This window comes from Ovis aries, chromosome 8 (assembly GCF_016772045.2).
Source record: "Ovis aries strain OAR_USU_Benz2616 breed Rambouillet chromosome 8, ARS-UI_Ramb_v3.0, whole genome shotgun sequence".
Classification (NCBI taxonomy): Eukaryota; Metazoa; Chordata; class Mammalia; order Artiodactyla; family Bovidae; genus Ovis; species Ovis aries.
In genome coordinates, this window is record NC_056061.1 from 59,337,315 (window position 1) to 59,356,236 (window position 18,922).

General features: G+C 43.9%; 1 protein-coding gene across 1 annotated transcript; it reads left to right on the forward strand.

Annotated features, from left to right (window-relative positions):
• Nucleotides 1-2,681: 2,681 nt before the first annotated feature.
• On the forward strand, nt 2,682-5,693 carry TCF21 (transcription factor 21). Its single transcript, XM_027972487.3, has 2 exons — nt 2,682-3,402; nt 5,144-5,693. The coding sequence occupies exons 1-2, from the start codon at nt 2,953-2,955 to the stop codon at nt 5,231-5,233; spliced, it is 540 nt and encodes a 179-aa protein (XP_027828288.1). The 5' UTR covers nt 2,682-2,952; the 3' UTR covers nt 5,234-5,693.
• The last annotated feature ends 13,229 nt before the right edge of the window (nt 5,694-18,922 follow it).

Below are 18,922 nucleotides of genomic sequence, written 5' to 3' on the forward strand. Positions count from 1 at the left end.
TTTTCTCTTTAGCTCTTCAAAACTTTATGTTGAAAAGACTTCTCTTGTTATTGAAAGAGTTAATACAGTTTCTCAAAAATGCTTCTCTTCTCACAGAATTATAGTTTATATTTTGGGAGAATCTGGCACAGTTTAAGTTACAGCTTAACTGATTTTCTTGGTAGAATCCAACAATAAGTCATTCCCCTAGCCCACCTGTCCCTAAGTGTTTATTAGCAGGGTAGACACAAAATGTCAAGGGGAAGAGGTATTATTCATATTAATCTATTGTCTTCAAGACGGCACCTCAAGGTACCTAAATAACAGCCTTCTTCATAGCTTGCTCCCAAACTGGTAGCTATCACTTAGAGAGTTTTTACAAATACCCCAAGTTCATTATCAATCCACTCATCCTTCCCAGTCTAAATGTGTCACTGTGGGATAATTGGACTTAATTCTTACTTATCTAAAAAAAAAATACTAATTACTAGGCGTGTGCATACATATGCACACATAAACACACACACATAAACTCAGTTTGTGGCATAAAGCTATTTTGATCCTTTCTAGAAATTGCTATTTTTAAGAAATTGATATTTATTGCACACTTTAAGACTTAGAAAATCAGACAGCGGAAATCTATTCAGTTGTATGTATCACTATGATTGTTATTATCCCACAGACAGTCTCAGTAGTTTACCAGCTGAAGTGAAGCAGAAAACCAGACCCTCTTCCTCCAGTAAGAAAAGGACTCCAAGTAAAATCTTCTGAGCTTGCTAGCCTTCTATGTGGTAAGTCCATAGTTCTGATTCCTAATTATCATCCCATTCCAGAGCCCAAATAAATAATCTGTGGTTATTTTGCATATATCTCAGTATCTACACACACATATACACATGTTTCACAAAGTATTGGTCAGTGCCCATGTAACATAGCTCTTTTAGTCTAAAAATAACTTTAACTTTCATGTCTTACCAAGACTGAGAAAAAGGAGGGTAAATCAAAGAAATCTAATTTGGGAATCAGAGGGGAAACATTTAACAGGCCCGTTGGGTGTTCTCTTAATGCTGTTTTGGATCTCAGATTAAATTATTATACTTTCTGTGTTGTAGGGCTGGGTCATTTGTGCATGAAGACAAAGGCAACTTCAACTTGATATTTCTATCATCTCTGCTGTGGGAAGAGTCCTTTTCCTAGTTTATAACATCAATCACTCTCGTAATAAATCTTGGTAGTGGATATGGTCATTTAAATCTCCACCTGCACAAACAACAGAAAATAAGAGAGCTCATAAATCTCTACACTGGTGATTAACAAATTTTGGATCCTGGGCAAAGATATTATGGGGGGGGGGGGTCTCCCTAATTCATTAATAAAGACTGATTTGCTGACAATCTGTTTAGTTTACAGCATAGGGGGAAAGCAAACAAGACCTTGCTAACAAAACAAAACGTTAGAGGTTAGTGAATTCCCAGCTGAGCCCAGGATTAGAGATAGGGTATCTCAGTTTAAGAGAGGGGTACAGATTCCCAGCCAAAAGCTCAGAATCCGCTCTTACATTCTGCTCCAGCCCCCTCAACCTCAGTGCCTAATTCCAGGGAAAGAAAACCTGGAGAAGAACTAGTAAGAGAGATCCATGCCTTCTGTATCTCTGGTTTCATTTCATCGATGTCGTTCAATCCCTTGATTTCTGGTCCCCTTGCTTTTCTACTTACTCCTTGAATTTTCTTCTTCTCCAGGAAAGATGGTTGGGGCTGGAGTTAGGGGTGGAAAAAAAAAAATCTTTCTGAACTGGATAATATTGCTCAATGTTTTGTAATGTCAGCCTTACAAGCAGAACCCCGGTAGCCAAAAGAAGGCAGCACAGGGAGGGAAGAAAGCAGAAGTCGGGGACCAGGTGGTACTTGAGGCAACTAACATTTTAAGACAATATTAAATGAATCTCTAGAAAGAAATTTAGGGGAAAGTTTTAATTTCATTAAAAAAAATTATCAACTAACAAAATACTTTCCACAAATCCATGTTACTCTATCTCATTTCCCCCCCACGCCAGCTTAAATGTGTGTGTTGTGTGTGGGTGTGCAATGATTATGTCTGGTGTGTACACACGGCCAATTCCTTGATATCTTTAAAGCGACCAGGGGCAAGTGGATTTTTTGGTACTTTCTGTCATCGCCCTAAAGATCCTATAAAGCACCTACTGTCTTAATTCATCGCAGTTAAGGTGAAAAGATATCTTGGAAAAGCCACAGTCTTATAGAGTTGGCAGGAGGTGGTGGATCCGTATCTAAATTTTCACTGGTGTTTTCTGTGAGGAAGTGGGGAGCCGGGGGATGAGATCTGTGGGCTTAAGGCCCAGAAAAAGCAGAGATGTGGTCGTTTTCCTAAAGTTCTCAGACAGAGTCAGCTATGACCTCTTAAGAAGGAAAGCCGGCCTTAAGAGATGGGCCCCGGGAAAGGAGCTTGGGTGGGCCCCGCTGCTCCCTGGTTCATCCCAAAGTGGGAGACGGTGACTGGTATTCGCGTCCTGCGGTGGAGTTGGTTTCCATTACAAGTTGGAAATCAGGGGCCGTGCGTGAGTTTCCCTCGGGTTGTGAAAGGGGTCTAAGCCTTTGCTGGGGCCTGGCAGGCCCCTCCCCTGGGCGGCAAGGATCCGCCTCTCTATTCCCCAGATAAATTCCTAGTGTCCACCGAATTCCTCCGCGCTCTCTCACAATCCTCTCCGGCCACGACTCCGGGGGTGGGGAAACAGCGCGTCGGTTTCCTGCCCGCAGAAGCCCTCGCGGCTTCTTCTCCCGACTCTGCGAAGGGGAGAGGGGTGTGAGACCCAACCAGACCCCCCACCTCCCGGCTCCCCAACCGAGGTGGCCGCCTCACACTCCACATTCGGGGGCTCATTGGTTTCGAGGTCTCTCTCTCCTCTTCCCTCTCTCCTCTCTCCCTTCCCTCTCTCTCTCATCCTCTCCCGCAAACATGTCCACCGGCTCCCTGAGCGATGTGGAGGATCTTCAAGAGGTGGAGATGCTGGACTGCGACGGGCTGAAAATGGACTCGAACAAGGAGTTTGTGACTTCCAACGAGAGCACCGAGGAGAGCTCCAACTGCGAGGCCGGGTCTCCCCAGAAGGGCCGCGGCGGCCTGGGCAAGAGGAGGAAGGCACCCACCAAGAAGAGCCCCTTGAGCGGTGTCAGCCAGGAGGGGAAACAGGTTCAACGCAATGCGGCCAACGCGCGCGAGCGAGCCCGGATGCGGGTGCTGAGCAAGGCCTTCTCCAGGCTCAAGACCACCCTGCCCTGGGTGCCCCCGGACACCAAACTCTCCAAGCTGGACACGCTCAGGCTGGCGTCCAGCTACATCGCCCACTTGAGGCAGATCCTGGCCAACGACAAGTACGAGAACGGTTATATTCACCCGGTCAACCTGGTAAGTTTTCGGGTGTGGCGGCGGCGTCTCGCCTCCCGCACTCCGGCCACAGCGCGCCCCCAGTGGGTCCCCCGTATGAGGGTGCGCGCCGGGCTGGGACCCGCGCATCTTGGTCACCGCCAGCCAGTGCCTCTAGGGGACCCTGCGGGCGATCCCCACAGGAGCCTCATTCTCTGCCTTCCAAGCTGCGGAACGCGGTGATTTATGCGAGTGTTTGACATGGCAGCCCAATTAAGAGTTTGCAAGCACGTTGAGCTGGCAAAGAGGAGGGATCCCCCGCACTCAGTGCCTTGAGGGCTGGTGCCGGACAGAGGACACCGAGGAGATGCTACGCGCTAAGGAGGCATTTTAGTAATCCTTTTATACTTCCTTTAGCCAAAGAGTAGAACTTGATCTTCCTCCTCCTCTACTTCTTGTAAATAAAAACATCCCACTCTGTTTCTTTCCCGAAGTTTTCCATACGTAGAACTTTACATATGAACACATCGTGCCCCCATAACTGTCACCTAAGTCCTCAACTATTTAAATATTCTGCACTCCTGTCGATGGATTAACACTTTTGAATCCCAGAAATTTTAGCAAATATCAGCATAATCAGTACATTCTCACGACTGGTAATGTAATAAATAATATTAAAATAGGTCACTCTCCTTCAAAATTTAAGAACATGTTATTTTTATCTTAATAAGTAATGCTCATTGAACCTAATATTTTTCTCAAAGGCATTTTACTGTTTAAGAAATATATTTTAATTCCCTCTTTGCATTTGATTTAATTTTAAGGGTTCCAGGCTCTAAAGAAAAACAAAAACTAACTAGCACCTTTGTTTATATATGATAAGAAGGAGACGTTTTCCTCTTAAAAGTCTTCTTATCAGTCAGCACTAGGGAGACAGGTTTGAAGGTTTGAGTGGTCTTCTCTCTGAACTGGTTTCAGGAATGGTGGAGGGGGTGGGTGGGAGGGGGTTGGAAAACCATATTTTGCTATAGAAAGTGTTTTTCCTTTCATTAAGAGTCAAATTTTCTTAAGTGAGTAAATAGCTTTTAAAAATCTGGACCTAAAATGAAAGCAGTGCCTTCATTTACAGCTGTTGCTGCCTTCATCCCTGATTAAGAAACCTTAAGTGAGCTTTATTATAAACATCAGGAAGAAGGGAAGAGAAAGCTGTGTTTGCTCAGCCCTGTAGGAACAGTCTGAAAATTCGCCGGTATATTCTTTTATTAACATTATTTGTTTTTAAGAGCTGGTGATTAATTTCGAAACGGTGATGAAAAGCCCGCCTTTGTGATGGAATGAAAGTTAGAAGTAGTGAAATCCCTGGGGGTGAAAGCGAGAGGGCTGGGAGCCTGACCAGGGCCTCAGAAGAGCCTGACCAGGGCCAGAAGGACGCTTCACCTTGAACCCGATGCCCAGCGGTTCGAGATCCTTCTCGGCTTCCCTGCTCAAGTCTCACCGCGGCATCTGCCGCCGGGCTGTGCTTTTTCTCTTGGGTTTTCACTTCGAACCTAGTGTGAGCCCCTCTTTGCTCTACCACCTCGAGCTGTGACTTGGCGCCAGGGCAGCTTTCTGCTTTATCCAGTCACAGGGCGCCTTAGGTCACAGAGTGAATTGCAGAGATAAACGGGCCTCTCCAACTTACCGCCCGCCGCCACCCGCGCCCTTTACTCTGGTCTCTGGCTCCGGCCTCCTCCCACCCCTCCTCCACGGCCGCTTACCTCCTCCACCCTCTTCTCTCCTGCAGACGTGGCCCTTTATGGTGGCCGGGAAACCCGAGAGTGACCTGAAAGAAGTGGTGACCGCCAGCCGCTTATGTGGAACCACGGCATCCTGACCTTGGAGGTGCGAGTCTGGGAAAGGCGCGCTCCCGGGGGGAGCGGGCCCCGGGGAAGGCGACCCTTGCCCTCCCCGCTCTCTGTCTCTGCTTCCCCCTCGCAGCTCTCCTCTCCCTGTCCCACCCTGCGAGAACACTTTACAGCGACGAGGAGATTCATTTCCAAACCAGAGAAACATCAACTGTACTTACAACGATTCCCATCTATTTAACTTTATTAACTTCTACCGTGAATGACTCTGCGAGCCTTGCTGGTCCAAGTGCAATATGTAATTATAAATATATAAATAGATAATAAGAGCCTATCAATGTGTATCTGTTGTACAATATGTTGTAAAATGTAGATCATAGAATAGCTGACTTTGACAGTCACATTTATAAAGTAATTCACTTAAAGATATATTTTTTTCAAACAAATTTTGCTACTTCCAAAAATAAATCTTTCTTTATATTGCTTAAAGCCCTGCCGTTTGGTGTGATTTCTGAAAAATATATTTGGAATAGAAAGGTGGGGAACCATGGGAGCAGGTCGATAATAAAATGGTCCTTTTGAATCTCAATCCAAACTTATTTGAGAGATAGAAAATGATTAAGTACGATTTCCACCATGAAGGTGCAAATCATATTTTGCACTGAAACCTCAAAAAGAAACGAGTCTCAAGTTTGCAGATTACTATTAAGACAAATAAAAGTATTGTAACTAAACAAAGAAAAGGAAGGATTAAAGTTAAGAACAGCCACACAATTCAAGAGAAAAGAAAAATCTGATTTTCAGGTATCCCACAGTGTAATTGCTAACACAAGCAGGAAGGTAAAACCCACATTCTATAACCTTCCAGGTGCATACATGAACCCAGGCAACCCCACGCAACTGCAAACGAGTGAAGCAATAAAGGGAGCGATGAAAAATGTAAATGCCATACCTCTGGAATGTGTTCTACGATTTTCGAGGGGCTGCAACGTGTATCATATAGTTTTCTTAATAATTAATGAATTACTTCTAACAACGCGCATGCCTGCCTTTCTGTTACGTTAGCCAGTGCATTCAGCGCCTTTCCACGACTTCCGGCGAACTGGGTTTTAATTTAAACATCTTCCAGGCTACGGAACAGCTCGTTGGGGAAGATTAAGTTGAGATAAACAGAGGCGAGTCCGAGGAGCCTGGGACCCGGTTCCCTCGCTGCCCCAGCGCAGCCCGCGGCGGCCGATGAGCCAGATGCCACCGGGGCTGTTTAATGTTCGGGGTTATGACCGCAGTGTTTACAAGACGTCTTCGGTTATTTATACTGTTATTCCTCGCAGAGGGCCTTGAAACTTCCGCTTCATTTGCTCTTTCTTTTCGATTTTTTTTCGCCCTTTTCTCAGCTCGATTTGGTACCTGGAGTAAGAGCTCCCTTGCTCCTGCACTTACCTCCAACCATCCCCCATGGCCGCTTAGGGGTGGAGCCCTCAACCCGGCCACAGAGGGGAAGGAGCCGGGGATGCTCTTGACCTGGGGAACCGCTCTACGGGAGGGACGTTCTCTCCCCAACAGAGTTAACAAGTTAGCATCTCCGTTCTCCGAGGACTGGGAACGCGGGTGGTTCCTCATCCGCGTGCCTGTCACTTGCGCTCTCAGGGTATCAGGCTTCCCTCCTCCTCGCTTCCCCTCTCCCTCTAGGAGACCTTCAAGAGATCATTTTAGGCTCTGACCATCTCCACCTTTCCCACATTTGCTTCTACCAGAGGCACAGTCGACTCTTGACCTGCGGATCCAGAGTTCAAGTCAGAGATGAGTCCCAAAGTGACTCAGTTGTTTGTGTTCCACTTCAGCAAATTTTCCGAGCTCCCACTGAAGATTTTACAAAGCGAATATTCAAAATTCTGAGCACTCCGATGTTATGTGGCAGCCTTGAGGGGAAGGGGCTTTGGGGGAGAATGGATACATGTACATGTATGGCTGAGTCCCCTTAGCTGTTCACCTGAAACCATCACAACACTGAACACTGGTATTAAGTTATATCGAAACACAAAGTTTAAAAAATTAAAAAAATACAGAACACTAAAAAAAAAAAAAATTCTCGACGCAGGTGGCCCCTGGAGAAATGTCAGCTTGCTCATTCTATAACAAGCCCAAACAGCAAATGAATTTGTGACAAAGTCCTCCTGCCTCCCACCAGCCTGTGCTTTCAACCGGAGGCCTGAAGCTGTGCACTGTGACACACTAATTAAACCCTAGTTTTACGTCCAGTTTTTCTCTGAAAGGGTGTAGATCTTTGGTTTTCTCCTCTAGAAAAGTGGCAATAAACGTGATTATAATGACAATGATAACGGTACTCATACTTTTCCTCTTTTGCCTCACAGAGCTTCAGTGGCGCTCAAATGAAATTATATTTTTTATTTTTTGCGATTGCTTTGTAAAGGAAAAACTCTGGGCAAATGCTGGTCAGTGGTACTAAGTGGTTGGGGGTGAGCTACCTATACTAGAGCCGTCCTGAAAGTACTGGAAAGGGTGTATTTATAAGGCACAAGCAAGGTCTTTTTGTTGCAGGAACCAAAACACCTCTTCAGTGCAATGTTGAAGGTTACATTCTCTCTCTCTCTCTCAAACACACACACACACACACACACACATCTTTACCCATACTCCTCAATGTTCTCCAATTTCATCCAGAAAAATTCAGAGAGCAAAGATAGGGACTGGGACAAACAAATAGAAGGACTACACTAGTGCCTGGCTACTGGGAAACGCTGAGCACAGAGGTCTCAGCCTTCGAGCCTGGGCACACTTGGGGACCCAAGGGTTGTTTCTTAAAATGAGCAAGAAATACACTGGAATGGCCAGGTTGTGGCTACCACTACCCCTGGCATGGGGCATCGTGACTGCTCCACCCCCTTCCACACACACACACACACATCCACAGTCTAAACATCTCTGCTTCCCAGGGGCCTTTCTCTTCTGCCTGGGTCATCAGCACTCCCACCCACCACGCCCTGCTTCCCAGGGTCTGGTGCTCTTCTGAAGCCTGTTGCTGCTGGCCTCGGGTTTAAAGGGGGCAAGCTGAAGAGTTTGAGAAGGCTAGGTGTTAACTCTTTTCTGTTTGATAGAATTTGCCTGTGAAGCCATCTGGTTCTGGACTTTTGTTTGTTGGAAGATTTTTAATCACAGTTTCAATTTCAGCACCTGTGATTGGTCTGTTCATATTTTCTATTTCTTCCTGGTTCAGTTTTGAAAGTACTTTTCTAAGAAAGTGTCCATTTCTTCCAGGTTGTCAATTTTATTGGCATATACTCTAGTAATTAATTATAGTAATCTCTTACCATCCTTCGTATTTCTGCAGTATCAGCTGTAAGTTTTCTTTCATTTTTAATTTTTTTGATTTGAGTCCTTTCCCTTTTTTTCTTAGTGAGTCTACCTAAAGATTTATCAACTTTATCTTTTCATTGATCTTTACTATTGTTTTCTTCATTTCTATTTCATTTATTTCTGCTCTGGTCTTTGTGATTTATTAGCACAGGGAACTTTACTCAAATAAGAGGGATATATGTATATGTACAGCTGGTTCACTTTGCTGTATAGTAGAAACAAATACAACATTGTAAAACAACTATACTCCAATAAAAATTAATTTTAAAAAATGAAGGAGGCAAACAGCGTCTGAAAGAATTGGGGGACCCTGTTTACCACAAGTCAGATAGTTAGGGGTGGGAGGGCAGGGAGTGTCCTGTCTGTGACCTCTTAGTTATAATAACTGTCTTAGAAGGTACTTTCAGAAAGAACCAGGAGAACAACCACAGCAGGTTGTAGAAGCCTGTAAGGAAAATGAAATGCTTCAAATAAGCGTGTCTGCTAGTTCTCAGCAAGAGACAGATACTGAAAGTGAACTGAAGATGGGGGAAGTCCCTTCTGCTCCTCTCTCTCCCTCTCTCTCTCTCTCTCTCTCTCTCTCTCTCTCTCTCTGGTTCTGATTGCTTCTGTGGATTCTTACAGGTAACTCCTTGTGCTTCCAACACCTTTGCACACTGTCACATCAGAGACTTCTCTCTAAACAGATAAGTGGTAAACAAAACAAGGTCAGTAGCTGACGTAGTGATCAGTGGGAAACACTGCCCAGACAGGCTTTTAAGCCAGCAGTTCCTGGTTCCTGGAATGTGTATGGGAATCACCTGAACAGCTCCTGTAACCAGATAGCTGGATTCCATCCACCCTAGTTCCAGATTCAAGAGGTCCGAAATGGGCCCCAGAATTCCTACTCCTAACAAGTTTCCAACGGAGAAGGCAATGGCACCCCACTCCAGTACTCCTGCCTGGAAAATCCCACGGAACAAGGAGCCTGGTAGGCTGCAGCCCATGGGGTCGCAAAGAGTCGGACATGATTGAGCGACTTCACTTTCATTTTTCACTTTCATTTTTCACTTTCACACACTGGAGAAGGAAATGGCAACCCACTCCAGTGTTCTTGCCTGGAGAGTCCCATTGACAGTGGAGCCTGGTGGGCTGCCGTCTATGAGGTCGCACAGAGTCGGACACGACTGAAGGGACGCAGCAGCAGCAGCAGCAGCAGCAGCAGCAGCAAGTTCCCCAAAGAGGCTGATGCTGCTAGTCCGGAAACCACACTCTGGGAAGCATTGTTTGGAGATCTATCTCATTAGAGAGACAAAGGACGTTAATGCACAGGGAAATAAAATATATAGGAATTACTTTTTCTTAAGAGTCTGCATGTTCTGAGCTCCAGTTTCACTTGCTTTTCTATTCGCTCCACGGTGGCATGCAGTGTATTCTTAAAGCTTAAACCCCGGCTGGGACATCGAACCACTCGTCCTCAGAAAATAACAGATTTGTGCGACCCTGGTGTACGGACGTGTGTGAGCGCTCGTTTTGGCTCTCAAATTTCAGGCATCAGGCATGGATTAAAGGTTTGGATGGATGAAGGACCGACTGCTGTTGGCTCCATTGCGACCCCTAAAGGAGAGAGAAATCTGGGCGGCCAGGACTCAGGCCCCCTACAACTTCTCGGTGGCCCAGAGGGTCCCTCGGTCAAAGCCAGGTCAGCAAAGATTCCCCCTTCACTCCAGCAGGAGTAGAGAAAAATTATTTATTGGTTTGCTCTGCACTGACGTCCAGTGCCCCCTGCAGGTGGGGAAGTCGGCCTGGGGCTGGGGTGCAGGGGACTCAGGGTGGTGGGGAGCGCAGGGCAAGTGCCCGGTGGAGCTCGCGGACTGGAAAGGGACCGGAGCCAAGACTTGGAGTAGAGAATGGATCCTCCGACGCTTTTCTACCGGGAAGAGAAGAATGGAGGCTCCGAGTTAGGAGCCCCAGCATACAAAGCCTCCTGGGTCTGCACGCCTCTCCGCCCGCCGTCGGAGACAGCCTGGTGCGCGTGTCCGTGCGGACCTGCGGAGCGCAGAGACACCGCCCGGGGGTAGGTTCTAGGGTAATGACCCCAGCTCAGCCAACGAGGAAAGGCGTGGACTCCAGCCAGCCGTCAGTCAAACCTCCTTTCTTAGCGTTGCATCCTGTTCTCCCAGTTCTGGCGTCGCCTTAGGAAACTCGAGAGGTGCCAGCGGCGTCATGAGAGCCTGGCTGGCTTCCTTCACGCATCTAGGTTCCAGGCGCCTTTGATCTTTCGATCTGGCAGACTCAGCTGGTCCACCTCCAGCCCCGTTCTTGGCAAGATTCACCACCCTGAAGACTAGGCTAGAGATCCCTTCCCAGGGCAGAGGGAGGAGACAGGGGAGGAAAGGGCCGGGAGAACAGTTTAGAATGTCCTCGAGTTAGGAGACCAGACTTTTCAAGGCAATGCCATGTCATACTTTGTGCCCAACTCCCAGCAAAGGGCATGACAGCTCAATAAATGTTGAACTGTGAGGGAATCATTAAGTATCTGAGGCTATGGTGAAGGAAGATAGGATGGAGAGCAGTTGGAGCAAAGAAATTGACAGTGGGGTTGTTGCCATGGTTAAACTGAAAGTCAACCTCTTAGTTGAAGTCTGGGTGTACATTTGAGAAAGGAATAACGCAAGCAGACATGTTTGGACCAGACGGCATCAACTGGGGCTGGGATATTTGAACTGCCCTCACCCCTGACATTCAGATGAAGTCTGCTCTTTCCTATCCCTGTAGAACATGGCATTACTAGTTTTGAATTTATAGGTGAGAATCATTAGTTTAAAAGATGGCTTGACGAGTGGCAATAATTTGAGAGACTTATAAGACTAAAATGTAAGCTATACGACTAAAAAGATCCATATTTTAAAATTAATCTGGGTGATAATAAGTAACTTGTTGCATTTTATGTAGGCTAGACCAACATCTAATGGAGGTATAGTGGGAAAAGCTTTTGACTGAATCCTTGGCAAGAAATATGACGTTTTGGGACCCTGACCCTTCCATCTGAAAAACCGGTATAATAATGACTGCTTTGCAAATGCCGCCCAAAAGGCAAAGATTTATAAAGCAACTTAAGTGTCCATTAACAGATGATTGGATAAAGCAGATGTGGTATGTATATATACAATGGAATACTGCTGCTGCTGCTAAGTCACTTCAGTCATGTCTGACTCTGTGTGACCCCACAGACAGCAGCCCACCAGGCTCCCCTGTCCCTGGGGTTCTCCAGGCAAGAACACTGAAGTGGGTTGCCATATCCTCCTCCAATGCATGAAAGTGAAAAGTGAAAGTGAAGTCACTCAGTTGTGTCCAACCCTCAGCGACCCCATGGGCTGCAGCCTTCCAGGCTCCTCTGTCCATGGGATTTTCCAGGCAGGAGTACTGGAGTGGGATGCCACTGCCTTCTCCAACAATGGAATACTACTCAGCCATAAAAAGAATAAAATTTGCAGCAAGATGGATGGGCTTAGAAGGCATTATGCTAAGTGAAATAAATCAGATGGAAAAGACAAATACTGGTTGACTTATCATTTATATGTGGAAACTAAAAAATACAACAAACTAGTGAACATAACCAAAAGGAAACAGACTCACAGATATAGAGAACCAACTAGTGATTACCAGTGGAGAGAGGGAGGAGGGAAGAAGCAATATAGGAGTAGGGGGTTAAGAGGTACAAACTGTTAGGTAGGAAGTAAGTTACAAGAATATATTGTACAATACAGGGAATAGAACCAACATTTTACAATAACTTTAAATGGAGTAATGTGTGTGCTTAGTTGCTCAGTCATGTCCAACTCTTTGCAACCCTTTGGACTGTAGCCTGCCAGGCTCCTCTGTCCATGGGATTCTCCAGGCAAGAATACTGGAGTGAGTTGCCATTTCCCCTTCCAAGGGATCTTCCGGACACAGGAACTGAACTTGTGTCTCCTGTGTCTCCTGCATTTGCAGGAGGATTCTTTACATCGAGGAAGCCTATTTTAAGTGGTGTACAAACTTTAAAATTGTGAATCACTATATTGTACACCTGAAACTCACATAATGTTTTACATCAGCTCTACTTCAATTTAAAAACTTTATTAAAAAGAAAAGATAATGACTGCTTTGGTAAGATAGGGTATGGGGACGATGTCTGCTACATGACGGGCACTAATTAATATTGGTTTTCTTCTTCTGGTCATTAAGTTATAAAAAGTGCCCAAAAGAATGACATGCAGCTTCCCTAAATAGTTATCTAGCCAATAGTAATTATGAGGAATTATTAAATTCTTATGATAATCCAACTGCTTCAGTTCATTCTGAATATTAAAACAGACCTCACCACCTTATCCATGGTGGATCTTGCTCCTAATTCTTTGCCTTTTCTTTTTGGCCACACCATGGGGCCCATGAGGTATGTGGTATCTTAGTTCTTCAGCCAGGGGACAAACCTGTGTCCCCTGCATTGGGAGCGCAGTCTTAACCACTGAACTGCCAGAGAAGTCCTCTGCCCGTAACTTTGTATTTCAGCACTCCTAACTATCAATAACAGGTCGTCACTATTTTCTTTCATTTCTCTTTCCTTACTTAGTTTCTGTTTGTCTTCACTAGCTCCATGAGGGCAGGGGCTGTGTCTGACTGGTTCACTTTGGTGTCCCAGCCCTTTGCACAGTGACAAGCCCATGGCATATGCTTGAAGGGGGTTGAATGTAGAAAGTTTAATAATAGGCTTCTTAGAAATACCTCTGTCTTGTAGATAAGTTCATATTGCCTTGCTATAACCAAGGGCTGGCTTAAATATATCATCTAATTTCAATTTTAGAATTTGGTAATGAATATTTATTCAAAAATAAAAATAAATCTCTAATGAAGAAAAAAAATCACCATCAATTCTTTTGAAGGGGAATTAACCTGAAACATTGGTCCTCACAACATGTGGATTCTCCTTTTAGCACTAAATCCCAAGAAAGGGTTGATAGTAAATACTGTATCTTTCAAAATAATGCATGTTTTCCTTCAGTATTCCTACTATCTCTGGGGATCAGTCACCTCTAAACTTTTCTGCTTGAGTTTTGAGATTATTCAGTAGTGAATCTTAGTAGAGTGTTTTTCTTCTTCTTTTGCACTTTATGTGAATACCACCATCTTCTGTTGCCCTCTAATCTCTTACTTTCAGGCATCTGTCACCCACTCAATAGCTCCTTCAATTATCTTCTTTTTTTTCTTCCCCCCCCCCCCCTTAACAAGCATTTTTTCTCTCTCCACCAAGGACTAAAAAGCAACCCAAGACATCTCTAAACCCAGGGGAAATTTTTAAGCCAATAGGGGTCATTTGGTTACAAGGAACAAAAATCCCTTCAAACTGGCCCAAATAAAAAGGGGAATGAGGCATTGTAAAGATAGTCCAAGGACTCTGGCTGACATCTCCAGGCAAAAAATAAACAGTAGGGAAATATCTATTGGGAAACTGAAAATCAAGAGTAAAACTCCCTTTCTGTCTCTCTCTGGAGCTCTCTGGGCTCTTATCTCTGCTTTCTCTGCCAGTCTTCTGCATTTTCTCCTCTGATTTTTCTGGCTCACTTACTTTCTACTTCTCCTGAATTTTTTATTTCAGATGGGATTGGTTTGTTAGATTGCTGATTATGGCTCCAGTTCTATAGGAACATTCAGTTGCTGGATCCAATATCTAAAACTTTAGTCTCAGCACCTCTTAACTTGAATTCTTAAGATAAGGAATATGCATATAAACTACTATAGACATGTTCTAAGAGGTTCTGATTAAATTCCCCATGTCACTTGTATGCCTCTTGTCCCCATCGACTGTGGTAGACTAGGGATGGGTGAATAGGCTGGCTGATGGCTGGGGTAGATTCTTTGAGATGTAGGCTCTGAGTGAGACAAGAATCCCAAATCTGTTTGCTACAAATGTAATCTAATGAAACCAGCATTGAGGTGTCTGTATATGGACTACCTTATTTTATTCTGAAACACCAATGGCCAGCAATGTGTGTTTGGGAAAAAGTCATGCCCACAGAATATACTGTATTTGTACTGGGTAGAAGGGTAGAGATACCAACATCAAGAAAACATGTAGTCATATAACCAAATGATCTACTTCACGGAATAGAAGAATTGTATTGAGAAAATCAGCGCCACTGGTATGCCAATACTATTGGACATACTGAGGAAAATGCTAATCACATCCACCTACATTTCACAGAGACCATGCATATGAACTATCATATTTCACCTTCAAAGCAACCCTAACCAGGAGTTATTCATCCTCACTTTACATATAAGGCAACTGAAACTTACAGAAGGGAAGTAAATCACCAGAAGTTATATGGCAGGTAAGTGGCAGAAAGCTGAGTATAGAATTTTTCTATTTAATTAAACTGAAATGGGCTCCAACCTTGAACAAAGGAGAGTCCCTAGGATAAAAGAAATTAAGGATGGCTATAACCCTAAGGAAAAAAAAAAAAAGAAATCCTTATGGTAAGCACAAGAAGACACGTTTTTTAAGATCAGAATTTTTGTTTTACACTCATTTAAAGATCTCTTTTAGACTTATTTATTAGTATATTTTTATTCTCTATCACCATTGAAGATTCAAAAAAGGGAACTGTAAGCAAAATAAATTAGTTAAAATAGTCTAAAAATCTTTTTTGTATTCACAATCCAATTTATTCTGAATTATTTATTCACTGTCATTAAAATCTAATGAATTTCCACCCATATATATCAGTTTTTGTCATATAATAAACCACCCCCAAACCCGATGGCTTAATACTGTAAGTATTTGTTATTGCTCATGCGTCTGCGAGTCAGTTGGGCAGTTCTGAGGATCTGGACAGAGCTCTGCTGTTCTCCCTCAACTTACTCATGTGTCTATGGTTGGGTGGCAGTTTGTCTGAGGGCTGACTGGTCAAGGATGGCCCCACTAACATGTCTGATGGCAGGCTGGCTACTGGCCAAGGCGGTGAAGGTGACAGAGCTGTGTGTCTCTCATCATCCAGTAGCCAGCTTGGACTTGCTTTCATGGTGACTGGGGAGGGAACAGAAGTTCACACACTTCTTGGACTTGGGTTCCTAACTTGCTAGTGTCACATTCAGTTCATTTCAGTCACTCAGTCGTGTCCAACTCTTTGCGACCCCATGGACTGTGCTCCACACCAGGCTTCCTTGTCCATCACCAACTCCCAGAGCTCACTCAAACTCATGTCCGTTGAGTCAGTGATGCCATCCTACCATCTCACCCTCTGTCATCCCCTTCTCCTCTCGCCTTCAATCTTTCCCAGCATCAAGGTCTTTTCAAATGAGTCAGTTCTTTGCATCAGGTGGACTAAGTATTAGAATTTCAGTTTCAGCATCTGTCCTTCCAAAGAATATTCAGGGCTGATTTCCATTAGGATGGACTAATTGGATCTCCTTGCTGTCCGTGTTCTATTGGCTAGTGGCAAGCACAGAGCACCTTATGTTCAAGGGATAGGGGAATAAAGGCTACCTCTTGATGGGAAAAGTTACAGACACATTGCATAGAGCAAGGGTACAGAGAAGGGTAAGATTTTGAACCACTTTTATAGTTAATCTGCCATATTAAAGTTTTCCTAAAAGCTTTATTCAGAGTCTATTCCTTCTAAAAACTATATTCAGAGTCTAGCCTTCTGAATTATTTCCCATTGTGAATTGCCAGTATCTAATGATGTACCACCCAATTGTGTCCTCTGGGTCTAAGAAGAATATTTCTTAGAAGATATTTCCTCTATCATTACTGTGATTTTCTTCCAAGCCATTGATACCCATTATGAAAATTTCAGTGCTTATACTTTCTTGATTTTGTCAGAAGGGAGAATAAAGAAAATACAGACAAAAGCTAATCAATCTTTCTTTTACCTGTTCCTAGAAATTTGGAGGTTTTTTTAATACTAGTTTTGTTGACATGTGTAAAGGGATGAATGGTGGACTTAAAGACATCTGAAAATTGTAAATGTTATTATAATTGGAAAAGTCTTTGCAGATGCAATTAAATTAAGATTGTTGAAATGGAAAGGTTATCCTTGATTATTTGTGCGGGCCCTAAATGCCATTACAAGTATCCTTATAAAAGAAAATGAGAGAGAGGTTCAACACACAGAGGAGGAAAAGGTGATGCAAAGACAGGGGTAGAGATGAGAGTGATGAAACCACCAGAGGTTGGAAGAGGTTAGTAAGAGATTTGCTCTTAGAACCTTCAGAGGAAGTGGGACCATACCTATACCTTGATTTTGACCTGGTAAATCTGATGTTGAACTTCTGGCTGTCAATCAAGAAAGGATAATTTCTATTGTGCTAAGACACCAAGTTTGTGTCAACAGCACCAAGTTTGTTGCAGCAGCCACAGGAAACTAATTTAGCATGCAATAGACAACTGGTTGCATGGATCTCAGTAACAAAATGTAACAGGTCATCTACTTGTGATTTATTTCCTTTCCTAAGTTTTATAAAGCATTTGGATGTAGTTTTGCAAAAAGGTACAGAATTACAGATATTCTGCCAATGAAAAATGCTTTTGTTCCTACACATTATTTCTCTATTTCCATGCCTTTATAGGGGCTTCCCAGGTGGTGCTACTGGTAAAGAACCTTCCTGCCAATGCAGGAGATATAAGAAATGCAGGTTCAATGCCTGGGTTGGGAAGATCTCCTGGAGAAGGAAATGGCAACCCATTCTAATATTCTTGCCTGGAGAACTCCATGGACAGAGGAACCTGGTAGGCTACAGACCATAGGGTCTTTATATGTATGTTAAGTTAGCTGCTCAGTTGTGTCCGACTCTTTGTGACCCCCATGGACTGTAGCCCACCAGCCTCTTCTGTCCATGGGATTCTCCAGGCAAGAATACTGGAGTGGGTTGCCATTTCCTTCTCCACTTTATATGTATAACAAAATTATATTTATTATTTATATATCAAAACAACATTTTTCTGATGCAGTAAAATCTTTCTAAAAGCATTTTCAAAGGCAGTTCAACCCAGCATGGATAATACTAACAGTATAGAAAATTCAGAAAATAGACAAATGTTAAGATGCATTTCAATTTTAGAAATGTGAAAAATAATGCATCTTAAAATTATGATATATAGTAGCTCATTTGATTCCTTGTATCTTCACTGAGTGACCACAGTATGTAGGACTCTGTGTTACACACTGAAAAATAGTTGACACCCTGCTTATCTCCAGCATAGGTCTTTCTCTCCATTTGTTGCAGAATCTCTTCTCTGCAAGAACCTGAAAGAGCAGGGCAGTCTTGTGTTCTAAAAAGCACCTACTGCGTCAGTTTCCAGAAAGACGGGCTACTGGGACATACAGGTTGCTTCTGCCACACTGTAAGTGCTGCAGACAGCTCAGCCTGTCAGTCAGGAAGCTAGTCCAACATGGCACATTCCCTCCAACCCAAACCAACAAATCTGCCAGAAGTGGACAAATATCTGGGGAAGTGATTTCAAAACGTTCCTTTCTGCATCCAAGGTGGTTGTCCTGGAGGCTTTTATTTTACCAAAACTAAATCTGGATCTCAGACCACTTGGAAATGGACTATATATAGCAAGCCATCTTTCTGCCACACTAATATAGGAAGTCATTTTGCAAATATGTACTCTTGGTCCAAAGCAAAATATTTTCCCGATATGACAGGTACATTAGCTGAAATTTATCTTCACTACTAGAAATTGAACACCAAAACTATGAATGCTAGATCATCAAAGTCAGCCATGCCTTGTGATAGCTGAACTTAACATTTCATGACTTAACCTGCCCAGCCTTCTATATCATCTCAGGGGCCTTCCCTATAAACAATTATGAGCTTCACAAAGCTTTTTGTTTCCAGAGCCTATCTTTGTTTTATTTCTCTTCTCAATCTTATAAATCAACTCATAGATTATATGATACTGAATTCCACTATCTTTCACAATTACATGATCAGATATACTCTAACATATTCAGTTCAGTTCAGTTCAGTTGTTCAGTCGTGTCCGACTCTTTGCGACCCCATGAATCACACCACGCCAGGCCTCCCTGTCCATCACCAACTCCTGGAGTTCACTCAGACTCATGTCCATCGAGTCAGTGATGCCATCCAGCCATCTCATCCTCTGTCGTCCCCTTCTCCTCCTGCCCCCAATCCCTCCCAGCATCAGAGTCTTTTCCAGTGAGTCAACTCTTCACATGAGGTGGCCAAAGTACTGGAGTTTCAGCTTTAGCATCATTCCTTCCAATGAAATCCCAGGGCTGATCTCCTTCAGAATGGACTGGTTGGATCTCCTTGCAGTCCCAGGGACTCTCAAGAGTCTTCTCCAACACCAC